Source organism: Talpa europaea (genome assembly GCF_964194135.1).
Source record: "Talpa europaea genome assembly, chromosome: 13".
In the NCBI taxonomy this organism is placed as follows: domain Eukaryota; kingdom Metazoa; phylum Chordata; class Mammalia; order Eulipotyphla; family Talpidae; genus Talpa; species Talpa europaea.
Window position 1 is genome coordinate 27,532,423 of NC_140080.1, and position 15,487 is coordinate 27,547,909.

At 41.8% G+C, this 15,487-nt stretch overlaps 1 protein-coding gene across 1 annotated transcript; it reads right to left on the reverse strand.

The window, feature by feature from the left end:
- Window positions 1-271: 271 nt before the first annotated feature.
- ZCCHC10 (zinc finger CCHC-type containing 10) lies at window positions 272-15,248 on the reverse strand (the record flags this gene model as incomplete). Its single annotated transcript, XM_084252444.1, is given in 6 exon segments — window positions 272-539; window positions 1,752-1,793; window positions 4,352-4,513; window positions 12,199-12,236; window positions 12,238-12,268; window positions 15,208-15,248. Coding segments are annotated over 6 exon segments (582 nt in total).
- Window positions 15,249-15,487: the final 239 nt, after the last annotated feature.

Here is a 15,487-nt window from a genome sequence, read left to right on the forward strand (position 1 = left end):
GACATTTTAAAGATAAAAAAGAAAAACAAAATTCACCCTTAAAATAAAAAAGTGTGTGTGTGTGTCTATATATATATATATATATATATATATATATATATAAAATTCACATTTAATACTCTTTTTGCTCTGACAATGTAGAACACTTAGAATTTTTTAAACTCTACAAATTTTGACCAATGAATCTATTTGGCTTTAACATTTTCTTGATTCTCTTTTGAGAATCACACTAATGTTTGTAGTCCATCAGTCCAAGACAAATGAAGCAATTCTATTTCTTTTTCTTTTTCTTTGGTGGCTCTTCCTCAGAGCTGCTATCTGTGCTAGAGCTGCTGCTACTGGAAGAGCTGGAATCTGAGTCGGAATCAGAGGAGGAAGAAGAGCTGGTGGAAGAGGTTGAAGATGATGAACTGGAGGAGCTTTCGTCAGTGTCACTGTCCTCTGAGGAGGATGAGGTAGATGATTCTTCACTCTCTGATGAAGAGTCGCTGGCCGAACTGTCACTGCTATTGCTACTAGAACTGGTGACACTCTTAGACCTATTGGACAGTTGACCGTTAGATGCATGGGAAGCTGACATTTAATAAAAAATTTAAAAGCAACTTCAAATGAATGACATGTACATGTATATACTGAAGCTCTGCCAGCATGCTATGGTCTGGAGATGGCCTAACTACAGTAATTCCAAAGTGCTCCTCCCACTACTTCAACAAGGTCTTTTACTTTAGTAATTTAACTCTCTTGGATGGAGTTTAAGGTAAGTATATCCACTATGTTATGTTTGAGTGAATAAAGTTAGAATAAAACTGCAGTGTAACAACTGGGTTTATTTAAACATGATATAGAGTGGGGTCTCCCCTGGTGGCGCAGCGGTTGAGTGCTGGGCTGCGAAGCTGCCCGGAGCCTCTGCAGTGCCAGTTCGATCCCCAGCCAGTCGGCAAGGGTCCCACATGGTGCGACATCTCTCCTGCTGCGTCCACTGCTCCCCTCAGCAGTGTACTTCATCACTCTGCCTGTTCTGCTCCCCTCTCTGGCTCTGGTGAATTCTCTCACCCTCCCGAGCCTCTGACTATAACCAGTGCTTGTATAAATAAATAAATAAATCTTAAAAAAAGAAAAATTAAAAAAAAACATGATATAGAGTGGTAAGCATTTCACAATCGTAACTACTTTAGACCAGATAAAGCTGATCAGTAATTTATTTTTTTATACATAGAATTTTTAAAAAAGATTTATTTATTCATACAAGAACGGGGTACAGTCAGAGATGCGGGAGGGTGAGAGAATTCGCCAGAGACAGAGCAGGGAGCAGAAAAGGCAGACGGACCGAAGACACTGCTGAGGGGAGCAGTGGGCGCAACAGGAGAGATCTGTTGTGTCATGTGGGTTTCTCCCTGGCCAGCCAGGAATTGAATCCGCACTGCAGAGGCCACAGACAACTTCACAGCATGGTGCTCAACCCACTGAGCCACCAGGGAGGCCCTGATCAGTAATTTCTTAGCAATAAATTTCCTATTCTGCCAAGAGAAATTATTTATTAATTCTAAGGAAGGACTCTGGAAAATTGGAGAAAAAAGAAGTGAAGGCTATAAATTCCAGACAAGTAGAGAGAGGAACATATCAGAATAGAATGAATTATAAATAAAAGACTTCATTTTCAGATCTTATAATTATTATTTTAAAATCACTCTTCACAACCCTCTAACTAGTATTATACATTATCTATATAATACTCCTAAAGCCACACATACCTTTTTTTCTTGGTCTTTTTCTCTACATTAGTTTCTCCAATGCTGATAAATACAAAATGGGGTGTGGGGAGAAAAAGGTCCTATTAGTAGAGTGATTTCACAAAGCTCAGACAACCCCATTCTGCTATCCCCTACACTCTTACATTGGATAACACTTTGTCTTTTATAACATGTGTCCAGAGCCTGGTATTCCATGGGGTAACCAAAAGAAGAGTTTCCTGTTGTAAGCTACATATGGTATACGCAATGAACGAACACTTAAGCAAGATAGATTTCATCATCTGTACCTTAGAAGCTGGATAAGCTGTGTAGCAATTTGATTCTTTTTTAGTTATGAACTTGAGATGACAAGACTAAGCCACCACTTACTGAACAACAGAACAAAACAAATAAAAGCATAACAACAGCTGTAACTTGTAATTTAGATTTCCAGAGTCATATTATAAATGACCATATATTAAAAGAAAAGCAGTCTTTTAATTTAAAATACCCGTTCTTTTTCTGCACGTCCCTAAAATATTGTTAGTTCCTGATTACAGACCACAGACTTAATATTTCAAACTGTGCTCCCTGACACTATTTATAAAGAAGAGTCTGGCAATTTTTTAATGAAATATACAGATGGCTTGCTGCTATATTTCTGCCAAACAAGCACACTAAATCAAGTTTTAAATTATAGAATTACTTCTATTAGTATAGTACTGGCCTGTAAATTTATCATTTCTACAGTCTGAACTGCTCTATATTTTCTAGATAATGCTTCGACCCCTGTTTCCTAGATATAAATATGTAAAGAGTCACTTATTTGTCATTTTACCACATTGTACAATAAGCAGAAATAGGGGCCTCCCTAGTGGCGCAAGGGGTTAAGACACAACCTATGAAACTATCCGTAGCCATTGCAGCACAAATTCAATCCCCAGCCAGGGAGCAACCCACATGGCGCAGCAGACCTCTCCTGACTCGCCCACTGCTCCCCTAGCAGTGTATTTCAAAATACAGCAGTGTATTTCGATCAATCTGACTATTCTGTTCCTCGCTCTGTCTCTGGTGAATCCTCTCACCCTCCACACCTCTGGCCTGTACCCCAGTTCTTGTATGCATAAGTAAATAAATCTTTAAAAAAAAGCAGAAATATTTATTAAATTATACCACAAGAACTCACGACTACTGAAATTCACACACTGCCATCATTTTATCACTGAACCAAAAATCAGTAGTCTTTATGTAATAGAGCCCTATCTTAATTCATGTAGTTTTATGTATTTCTGTAATCAAGATACTTGTATAATAAAAATGAAGAAATAAAAGTAAACGTTGGAATGACTTTTTTTTTTTTTAAAGATTTATTTATTTATTTATTTGTTTATTTATACAAGCACTGGGTACAGTCAGAAGTGCAGGAGGGTGAGAGAATTCACCAGAGCCAGAGTGGACAGCAGAACAGGCAGAGTGACAAAGTACACTGCTGAGGGGAGCAGCAGGCACCTTTGAAGCCCAGGGCTCAACCGCTGCGCCACCAGGGAGGCCCGACATTCTTTTTTTTTAAGATTGATTTATTTATGCATATTTATGCATACAGGAACTGGGGTACAGGCCAGAGGTGCGGGGGGGGAGGTGGGATGAGAGGATTCACCGAAGACAGAGTGGAGAACAGAAAAGGGAGACTGACTGAAGTACAGTGCTGAGGGGAGCAGTGGGCAAGACAGGAGAGGTCTGCTGTGCCATGTGGGTTAGCTTCCTGGCCGGGGATTGAACTTATGCTACAGTGACTGTGGATAGTGACATTCTTTTTTTTTTTTTTTAAGATTTATTTACTTATGCATACAAGAGTTGGGGTACAAGCCAGCGGTGTGAGGGATGAGAAGATTCACCAGAGACAGAGTGGGGAACAGAAAAGGCAGATTGACAGAAATACACTGCTGAGGGGAACAGTGGGCAAGACAGGAGAGGTCTGCCGTGCCATGTGGGAATCTCCCTGGCTGGCTGGGAATTGAACCCGCGCTGCAGAGGCTGTGGACAGCTTCACAGCACTGTGCTCAACCCGTTGTGCTACCAGGGAGGCCCACGTTTCTTATTTTTAAATATAAATGATAGCACAATGCATATACTATTCTCTACCCTCCTATATATACTTAATGTAAGTATCTTGGATGCTTATGTTAGCTAGCTTCCCATATCTATTCATATAATCTACCTCATAGTATTCTGCTGTCATTTCATTGGCAATCAAGGCAATAAAACAAAATGATTAAGAGCATGAACTGTGAAGATAGGTTGGTTGGTTGAACACTCGATTTTTCTATTTACTAGCTAAGTGATACTCAGCAATTTTCTGAACTTCTCCATTCCTCAGTTTCTTCATATGTGAAGTGGAGATAACAATGGTACCTACTTTAATGGTACAGATATGCTGCTTAAGTAACCTAATAGCTGTAAAGAGTTTAGTACGGTGCTTGGCACACAGTAATAATGTTTAAACATTCCCTACTATTATAGTCTCAATTGGGATAACCATCACAAGACGTTTAGCTCCTTAATAATAAAGTTTATAAATGTAGATAAAAAATATACTTTGCATGTCACACGTGAAAACTTACCTTTGTTGTAATAGTAATCTGTTTTCTTTCTCTTTTAAGGCTTTCTTTAGTTCTGCTGTTCTTGAAGGCCTATGTAGGTATTTTCTTTTTCCTGTGCATTCATAAGTCCAATGTCCAAATTCCAAGCATTTCTGACATCTTACGTTTTGTTTATTTGCTTCACTACAGAGCAAAAAAAAAAAAAAATAGGTATTAGAGTTTTGTATATGTGCTGCCGAAGCAAACACTAGGTATTAGAGTTTTGATTTGAAATTTTCTGCCCTGAAAAGCATAAACAATACAAAGCATGAAATTATGTTTACTAAAAATACGCTTAATTTTATACCTTAAATTGTTATATTGAATGACAAGGCAGTACAGTGAGTGCTTAAGAGCATGGACCTTGGAGCTGTACAGAAATGAATTCAAAATAACACTAGATGGGGCCTCCCTGGTGGCTCAAGGGGTTAAGATGCAACCTATGAAGCTATCTGCAGCCACTGCAGCATGAGTGCGATCCCTGGCCGGCCAGGGAGCTACCCACATGGGGTAGCAGACCTCTCCTATTTCGCCTGCTGCTCCCCTCAGTACTTTGGTCAATTTGCCTGTTCTGTTCCCCACTCTGTCTCTGGTGAATCCTCTCACCCCCCACACCTCTGGCCTATATCCCAGCTCTTGTATGTATAAATAAATAAATCTTAAAAAAAAAAAAAGATAACACTAGACACCCACTAGATAGACTAAAATTAAAAACTGGCAATAGCAAATGTTAGCAGCAATCTATAGCAAGAGGAAAACTCATTCACGGCTGGTATGAATACAAACTGGAACAATCATTTTGAAATAAAAATTACCATAGTTCAAAGAGATATACTCTATGTTCAGCAATTCCATCTGTAGGTATTAATGCAGTAGAAATCCATGCACAGCTATATAGATAACAAGCACAACATTTTGAACCAATTGTAGCCTCACAGAAAAATTATATGCAGAGCTCAAAGAATTTTTTCTGAATCACTTGTGAACTATCCCCTCTCACCACCCCTTTAACCATTTCTAAGTTTCGAGCCTAAAGCTAGTCAACCTGGAATAATTTACTGCTTTTCTATAAACTAGGGGGCATTCTCTATAACAATGAAACCATCATAATCAAGAAATTAATGTTGAAATATTCCTTCAGACCCCGTATAAGTTTCAAGTGTCCGATAATGGTTTTTTTTTTTTAAGATTTTATTTTTTCTGTTTATACAATAGCTGGGGTACAGGCCAGAGGCGCGGGACAGTGCTAGGACTCACCAGAGACAGAGTCGGGGCAGAACAGGCAGACAGACTGAAAGCACTGCTGAGGGGAGCAGTGGGCGCGATAGAAGAGGTCTGCCACAACAGGAGAGGTCTGCCGTGACATTTGGGAATCTCCCTGGCTGGCTGGGAATCGAAACCGCACTGCAGAGGCTGCGGACAGCTTCACAGCACTGTGCTCAACCCGCTGCACCACCAGCGAGGCCCCCAATAATTTTTTTAAAAAATATTTATTTATTTATACATACAAGAGCTGGGGTACAGGTCAGAGATGCGGGGGATGAGAGGATTCACCAGAGACAAAGTGGGGAACAGAACAGGCAGACTGACTGAAATACACTGCTGAGGGGAGCAGCGGGAGAGACAGGAGAGGTCTGCCTCGCCATATGGGTTACCCCTGGCTGGCTGGGGATCAAACTTGTGCTGCAGAGGCTGCGGATTGCTTCATAGTGTGGTGCTTAACCCCTTGAGCCACCAGGGAGGCCCTCCCCAAATAATCTTTTATTTATTTTTTTAAAAAAAGATTATTTATTTATACAAGAACCAGGGTACAGGCCAGATGCGCGGGAGGGTGAGAGGATTCACCAGAAACAGAGCGGGCAACAGAACAGGCAGACTGACAAAATACACTGCTGAGGGGAGCAGCAGGCGCGACAGGAGAGGTCTGCTGCGCCATGTGGGACCCTTGTAGGCTGGCTGGGATCGAACTGGCACTGCAGAGGCTGCAGACAGCTTCACAGTGTGGCGCGCAACTGCCTGCACCACCAGGGGAGGCCCCCCAATAATGTTTTAATGGAAAAATCTAGTTCAGCACAGATGTTGGGCTTCAGTCTCCTGCCTGAAAGAGCTCTTCAGCTGTGTCTTGCTTTCTAGGGCCTTGACTCTTTTTGAAGATTATAGGACAGTTATTTGGCAGGATGTGCTTTAATTTGAGTTGGAGAATTTGCTTCCAAGTTCACTCACATGACTTTTAGCAGGAGACTTCCACTTTTTGAAGTCTGCCTATGAAGAAATGTTGGTCTCTACCTAGGGGGCAGCTCATAACATGGTTTTCCCAAGAGTAAGTGACCAAGACAACTCAAGAAAGAAATCACCATCTTTTATAACCTTATCTTGGAAATACTATAGCACCGATGTTACTGTATTCTACAGGTCACAAAGATCAACCCTGGTATAATTTAGGACGAGGTTACCCAACAGTGAGAATACAGGAGGTACAAATCATTGGAAATTATCTTGGAGGCTGGCCACCACATCAAATAACGTTGCATTATTAGATTCAGGTCATACATCTTTGGCAGGAATATAACAGAAATGAGCTATGGATCCCTGTCAGGTCAACACTGTATTCCTTATACATTCCTGCTCATTAAATTTTTAGTTAATTTATTCAATGAGGGGCCTCCCTGGTGGCACTGGGGGTTAATACGCAACCTATGAAGCTATCTGCAGCCATTGCAGCACGAGTGTGATCCCCAGCAGGCCAGGGAGCTATCCACATGGTGCAGCAGACCTCTCCTGCCTTGCCCGCTGCTCCCCTCAACAGTGTACTTCAGTCAATCCGCCTGTTCTGTTCCCCACTCGGTCTCTGTTGAAACCTCTCATCCTCCACACCTCTGGCCTGTACCCCAGTTCTTGTGTGCATAAATAAATCTTTTTAAAAAAATTAGTCACCTAATGATTTCATCAATATGAGCTCATTTTTCTATTCTATTATTTGTAATCCATAATCATGGTTTTTTGTTTGTTTTAAGATTTATTTGTATTTATACATTCAGGAACTGGGGTATAGGCCAGAGGTGTGGGGGTTAGAGGATTCACCAGAGACAGAGTGGGGAGCAGAACAGGCAGATTAACTGAAATACACTGCTGAGGGGAACAACTGGCGAGACAGGAGAGGTCTGCTGTGCCATGTGGGTTGGCTCTCTGGCTGGGAACTCATGCTGCAGAGGTTGATAGCACTGAGACTTTAATCCCTGAGCCACCAGGGAGGCCCACTATGGTTTGTTTTGTTCTAGATTTGTTCAAGCTGGATTCTGTGTTCTTTTGACATGGCTCCTTTGTTCTTAAAGCATTTCCTTGATTTTCAGTATAACAAAAAGTTCCAGGCTCATCTTACACTTTCTCTGTACCAGCTTGAAAAGAGTCTGATGAAACCTGATGATATTTAGAGTAAAGATCTGGATACACATGTACTCACTGTTACTGGACTGCTGCTCCCATGTACTCTCTCTGGACAGAGCTAGGGAACATGCAACTATTCAGCTATCAAATACACAATTTACAGCTATGTAATTATGTATTTTGAAAACCATGAATTCATACCAGTAAATTTTAGTTCTAATCCAACTTCACAGGACTATTATTTTTTCCTTCTTTATTTTTTTTTTAATTTTTTTTTTTAAGATTTATTTATTTATTTTATTCATTCATACAAGCACTGGGTACAGTCAGAAGCGCGGGAGGCTGAGAGAATTCACCAGAGTCAGAGCAGGATGCAGAACAGGCAGAAGGACCGAAGTACACTGCTGAGGGGAGCAGCAGGCGGCAGGAGAGGTCTGCGCGCCATGTAGGACCCTCCTCTGGTGGCCGGGGAGCAGCCGGGGATCGAACCGGCACTGCAGAGGCTGCGGGCAGCTTCGCAACCCAGCGCTCAACCGCTGCGCCACCGGGGAGGCCCTATTTTTTCCTTCTTTAATGAGAAATCTGGCTCCAACTCTCCTTACCAGATTTACCTACTTGTCAATTCTTAAGTAAGCAGTTGCCTATTGCCCGTCCCGCACCCAAACAGATGACCTCTTTTTTTTTTTTCTGATGAGAAAAAGCCATATAGAAATTTTACAATAACATGCACACCTCCTGTACACACGGGGAAGACCCAGCATTATTGAGACACTCCTAGATGATCTCTTCATTTCACAAGGATCTGCTACTCTGCTCATACCTCCTCTTCTATGTGGACATGCTCTCACCCTGCTTGGGGTCCCACTGCCAACCCCCTCCATTGGACACATTTCTTTTCTGCTAAGGCCCTGACATCCCATACCAAATTACACTTTCCCTCCTATGTGTAGACTCCAGGGTAACAATTTGTGCTGAACTGCCCTCTGTATACCCCCACCTTACCCTGTTTGGGATCTGACATCCTGCACTATACCATCCCCCACCTGGATGCTGTCCACACCCTGCTGACTCAGCAAGCCAGTTCATAATCCCATGTGGATGCTCTACCAACACGTAATCAGTGGTTAGCAAATGTTCATAAAATGAATGACTGTTAAAATAGGTGTGGGCCAGTGAGAATGGCACGTATTAAAAAAACTAGCAACAACAAATGTTGGCGAGGTTGTGGAGAAAAAGGAACTCTCCTGCACTGTTGGTGGGAGTGCAAACTGGTCCAACCACTATGGAGAGCTGTGTGGAGATTTCTTGACCTACTAAACATAGAGCTTCCATAGGATCCAACAATTCCACTCCTAGGTATTTACCCAAAGGACACAGAAACATCAATTCCAAAGAGCACCTGCACCCCTGTGTTTATAGCAGCACTATTTACAATAGCTAAGCTTTGGAAACAACCCAAATGCCCAAAAATAGATGACTGGATCAAGAAGATGTGGTACATATACACATGGAATATTACTCAGCATTCAAAAAAGATAAACACATGCAACTTGCAGCAACATGAATGGAGCTGGAAGGGATCATGCTCAGCAAAATAAGCCAGAAAGAAAAAGAAAAATACCAGATGGTCTCACTCATAGCAGGAATCTAGAAAACTTAAGTAAGGGACCAGGAAAATGAATAACTATAAGAAAGTGAAAATCAAAATCGACAAACAACTATGAACCAGAGACACTCTATGGGGGGTGGGGGCAGGGAAAGGAGGGCTTGGGTCAAAATAAGGGGGTTGTAATTGTAAGGGGAATATAAAAATAAAATTTAAATAATAAAAAAATATATAAAATAGGTGTGCGTTTAAGAGCGCATATATTGTTTATGATAGACTTTTTATCAATTAATTCCTGTATTATGGGCCAGGTTCTATAACTCTGACAATAATATATTCTTGACATTTACCCAAAATTTAAGTTAACCTAAAGAACTAATGTTTCAGGCACAGCACCATTGTGTATCTATCTACACAATGGAATACTATTGGCAATTTAAAAAATGCACTATAGATACATACAAGAAAGGGGATGAATCTCAAAGAATCTAGGTAAAAAAGCTGTATTCAAACCATTACAGATTGTTTCTTTTCTTTTAAAAGATTTTTATTCATTTATTAATACAAGAACTGGGGTACAGGTCAGAAGTGTAGGAGGGTGAGAGAATTCACTGGAGCCAAAGCAGGGAGCAGAACAGGCAGACGGACTGAGGACACTGCTGAGGGGAGTAGCAGGCGAGGCAGGAGAGGTCTGCCAAGCCTTGTGGGGTACTCCCTGGCCGGCGGGGAATTGAACCAGCGCTGCAGAGACTGCGGACAGCTTTGCAGCACGGCTCTCTCAACCACTGTGCCACCAGGGAGGCCCCAGACTGTTTCTTTTCATACAACATTCTACAAAAGGTAAACCTACCGGAACAGAAAGATTGATGGTTGTCAGAGACAGAAGCTGAAGCAAGGGTTTACTTAAAAAGGGTGACAGAGAAAGATTTTAGGTGATAGAATTGTTCAATATTTATTTATTTTAAAGATTTATTTATTTATTTATCCAAGCACTGGGTATAGTCAGAAGCACGGGAGGGTGAGAGAATTCACCAGAGTCAGAGCAGGGAAAGAACAGGCAGACCAACGAAATACACTGCTGAGGGGAGCAGCGGGTGCGGCAGGAGAGGTCTGCACGCCATGTGGAACCCTCATTGGTGGCTGGGGATTGAACCGGTGCTGCAGAGGCTGCAGGCAGCTTCGCAGCCCAGCGCTCAACCGCTGTGCCATCAGGGGAGGCCCTGTTCAACATTTAGAGTTGGTCCTAGTTAGGTGACAAAATATATCTGTTAGAATTTATAGAACTAGGGCCTCCCCGGTGGCACGAGGGGTTAAGACGCCACATGGCATGACAGACCTCTCCTGTTGCACCCGCTGCTCCCCCAGCAGTGTATTTCGGTTGTCTGCCTGTTCTGTTCCCGGCTCTGTCTCTGGTGAATCCTCTCACCTTCCTGCGCCTCTGGCCTGTACCCCAGTTCTTGTATAAAAATAAATAAATAAATAAATAAATCTTTAAATAAATAAGACAGAAAAGTTAAAAAAAAAAAAAGTAAAACCTGGGCCTTCCCAGTGGCTCAGCAGCTTGAGCGCTGCACTGTCATGCTGTCCGCAGCCTCTGCAACGTGGGTTGCAGTCGGCCAGGGAGATACCCACATGGCATGGCAGACCTCTCCTGCCTCACCTGCTGCTACCTTCAGCAGTGTCTTCGGTCAGTCTGCCTGTTTTTCTCCCACTCTGTCTCTGGTGAATCCTCTCAACCCTCCCATGCCTCTGGCCTGTATTGTATAAATAAAAATAAATCTTAAAAAAAAAAAAAAAGTAAAACCTGACTACCTCACAACAATGGAATTGGTCAAAAAGATACTATATATCAATAAAGAAAATTTAAAGTGTTGAAAATGGCCTAAAGTTAAACACTAAGATGTAAACAATGACAATCTTTGGGGTAAGATTATAGTACTTTCCCCCTTATCTATATTTTCTAATTTTTCTACAATGAACATGGATAGCATGTGAAATTATAAAACAAAATTTAAAGATATTTTTCAAGGAACATGTAACTAAGGAATATAAAAGAGTAGAGAAGGACTACAAGAAAAATATCTGAAAGCCTCCTGCCAAAATGAGCTGAGAATAGTGAAAAATATCAAGAATATAGAAAATGGTTTTATTTGTTTTAATTATATTTAAAGCACAAGGAATCAAAATCAAGGGATAGACTTAGTATTTGGAGTGCTAGGCAAACAGGCTACCAAAAATTCATCATATTATATGGTAAGTAGCAAAAAGAACTAATTTTACTTTGCTTTCATCATAACTTATATCCAGAATGAGAATAAAACCGAGGAGTAGGTGTAACAGGGACGTTATCCATTCTGAGTATGTTTAAGTCAAATACCAGAGATTTTTTTCAGGTGAGACTGATGTACTACCTTTGGTAATATGAGAAACTCTGGCAGTGCTGAAAATAGACAATATGCTGTTTTGATTTTCAAATGGGGAAGAAGTAGATGCCACAAAGTAGAACAGTGAACTTGACATCTACTCCAGGCAAAATTCTGGTTAGATTTATTAACTCATTCAGAAGGAAAAGTCATGATCACAAGGTATCAAATCATTACAGACTGGTACCCTTATTGTCTTTTGGCTATTTGTATTTCAGTAAGACATCTGGAAATGTCTCTCTTTGTGAACAAAACAGAAGAATCAGGTAGGTCAAATGAAATCCTGGACAAAGAGTGTGTTCAATGGTTGAAGCAAATAGAGTGGATCCAGAGATGGCTTGCAGTCCTTAGTTTGGTCTTAACATTTTATAAATGACTTGGATGGGGACATAGATGTGCAAACCTGTAGTTGACACAAAGCTAATACGACAGATGACCGAATCGGGATCCAAAAAGGTCTTGACAAGCTGGAGCTCTATGTCGAATCTAGTAAGATGAAATTTAACAAGGGTAAAAGTAATCTGACACTTAAGTCCAGAAAAATCAATACAAGGACAAGACAGGGGAAGCTTGATTTGGTGGCAATTCAAGTGGAAAACTGGGGTTTTAAATGACTGAAATCACAGGTTAGGTCAAAAGCTATAGAGTGAGAAGGGGGCAGGGTTTAGCTTAATAAATATGATAATACTTTTAATGAACGTAAACACTTTGAGAGATGTGAAAAATGCAATCTGCTACTTCAGGAGGTGAGTATATCCTTACTGGAGGTCTTCATGCCAAAGTTAGATAACCTTTTCTTTTCTTTTTATTTATTTATTTATTTGTTTGTTTGTTTGTTTTGTTTATACATGCACTGGGTACAGTCAGAAGCGCAGGAGGGTGAGAGAATTCACCAGAGCCAGAGCAGGGAGTAGAGCAGGCAGAAGGGCCTAAGTACACTGCTGAGGGGAGCAGCGGGCGGCAGGAGAGGTCTGCGCGCCATGTGGGACCCTCCTCCGGTGGCCGGGGAGCAGCCGGGAATGAACCAGCGCCGCAGAGGCCGCAGGCAGCTTCGCAATCCAGCGCTCTACTGCTGCACCACCGGGGAGGCCTTACATAACCTTTTCTAATTAAATCAAGAGTAGATTATACCCTTCAGAGTAAGAGAAGCAAGAGTAGTGGAATCCAGTGGAGTGATTAGTAAAAGAAATGAGGTCAGATAGTAGTAACATTCTATAATCTACTTACAGTATATATGTAATTATAATTTACAAAGTGAAAATAACATTTCAACTGATTTAAAATTAAGTTCCTAAAAGATCTCCTGAATGAGGAGTTCACTCAGGTTCTCTCTTTTCTTCATTTCCCCTTTGCACCCATTAGATCAAAGACTTCACAAAGAATGGCAATAATACTGTCTCACTTCTCATAACTTAGGAAGTTTAAAACTTGCTATTATGGAAGTAATGTATGTTCCTTATAAATGAAATTAAGACTTTTTGATAAACATAATATGAAAAGTATACATTTCTCTTGTTTTTTCTCTAAAAATACCCCTTAAACTCTCCAGGGCCAGTCCATCTCCAAGTCTCTGGGGACTTACAGTTTGTATACCACAATAGCTTTTACTATATACCATATGTTTTATTCCAGACAATACTGAAGTTCCAAGTTCCTAAAAGTAAGATTTGTCTTTTCTTCTGTGAAGCTCCTATACCAAATAAAAGCATACTGCAGAAAGTGAACATTTAATTTATGATAATTCTGAAACAAGAAATACCAATTACTTCAGGTGCTATAAATCTTACTGTTACTTCACATTTACAATGGACATTAGATAGTTTTGCAAAGCCAGCATTCATTACCTCCTCTGACCACTGAGTTTAGAGACCCCTTCCATGTGTTAGGAAGAAAATGAGATCTAAGTCAATCAGAGGTATAAAATCTCATAGACATGGTTCAGGGTGGGGCATGTAAACCACTCTAGACCAATGTGATGCTATCAACCTGAAGCTGAAGGATATAAATGACTCTAGGTTCTGTAGCAATCTTGAAGCTAAGGGTTTAAACCTATCTAAGTATGGAATCAACATCTAAAAGAATAAACCTGAGAATTAGAGAGTGGTCCCTGATGACATCGCTTAGCATTATCATCACCCTAATTTTTATCTCATAACTGTCTGAATCCAAAGTCTTCTTTTTCTACCAAGCATACTACTCTGACTGTTAGGGGGAAAAGGATGTCCTACCATAACATGACCACTAAGTATTTACCTTATACTCAAGGAACTTCCCATGAAGCATGAGAGGTAGAGAGGGATGGAGGGGAGATGAGAAGGAATAGGGCTCTTAGAAAAAAAAAGTATATAAAGGAATATAAGCAAATATACAGATGCTAGCAGACATTGAGTGATATAAATGTACAAATGGTGATGGCACGAAATGCTGAGAATGAAAAAGTGGCAGGCAGTTGTCTGGGGGTGCCGGTTGGTAAAAGAAAAAAAGACTTTACAAGAAAAGGACATCTGGGATACTCCAGCATTATCTGTCCACAGCAAACCATGTGACACTCTCCCTCATTAACCACAATAATCACTTAAGAACTGAGTTCTTAAGAAATGTCTGACAGCAGTGATGCTACAGTCCGGATGCCCTTTCCACAAATCCCCAAAGCCTCTTATGACTACTTCCGTTCTCAAACTTTCAAAGTCTGTTCAAATAATTACTACCTCTTAGGAGATGCTTTTCGGTCCAACCATTCGAATGTGGGTCTTTTTCTTTTTTCATTATCTTATGTCCTTCAAAATTCTTGTCAGTTGATAAATTACTTACTTAAAACATAACGACTCTTTGCACTAGAATGTAAGGTCCCTGAAAGCAGGATCCCATCTCCAAAAACTTTTTATACCCAGTCTCACACAGAGCAGAGATGAATAAATGAATATTTATTGAAGACAGAGAGTGGAAAGTTAACTTGGGAGGAAAGTCTATGTTACAGTCTAGGGAGGCCATTGGAAAGGGGCAGAAAAGGCCAGTTGGACTGGAGGATGCATAGGGAGCTGAAGGTTTATGTAGGAGAGAGTGGGGGTGTCAGTGCTTCAGGGTTTCCCCCATCTTGTGTGGGGTGGGCGGCAGGGGTGGGTAAGGGGACATCAACCACTTAGCGACCAACTCCTCAAAAACCAAACACGAGGCTCTCTTCAGACACTCCCTAGATCCCGCCCCGCGGACTTCACGCCGCTGGCTTCTGCGAAATCGCTATTCCACGAGCCCCAAACTTATCGCCCAGGCCCCGTTCGTCGGGAGCAGTGAACGCGTGAGCCAAACGGCTACCATCGGCAGGTCCCCACTATGGATCCGCCACCAAAACTGCATCCCGGCGCCGGGTCACCAGCCAGCTGACGCACCACTCCCCGCCCCCATCCCGCCCCGCGGCCTTCACTTACGCTCGTCTCCGGGCTATGAGCCGATGCATGGGAGTCGCCATCTTAGCGCGGCTGACGCTGCCGCGCGGGGTTTTGGGAAATCCTCGGAGGGGGCGGGACTTAGGGCCCCGGCGGTTCGGGCGTGGGCGGGGCCAAGCAGCCCCTGCGACCCGCTGGGGCAGCTTCCTTGAGGAGCCACTGCTTGGGGGGCGGCTGCTCCCTGTCAGGTGTGTGGGTCTCCAGTTTGAAGAAGAGAAACGAGCCCGGTTGTTGGGCCTAAGCAGGGTTTTGAGGAATGAGT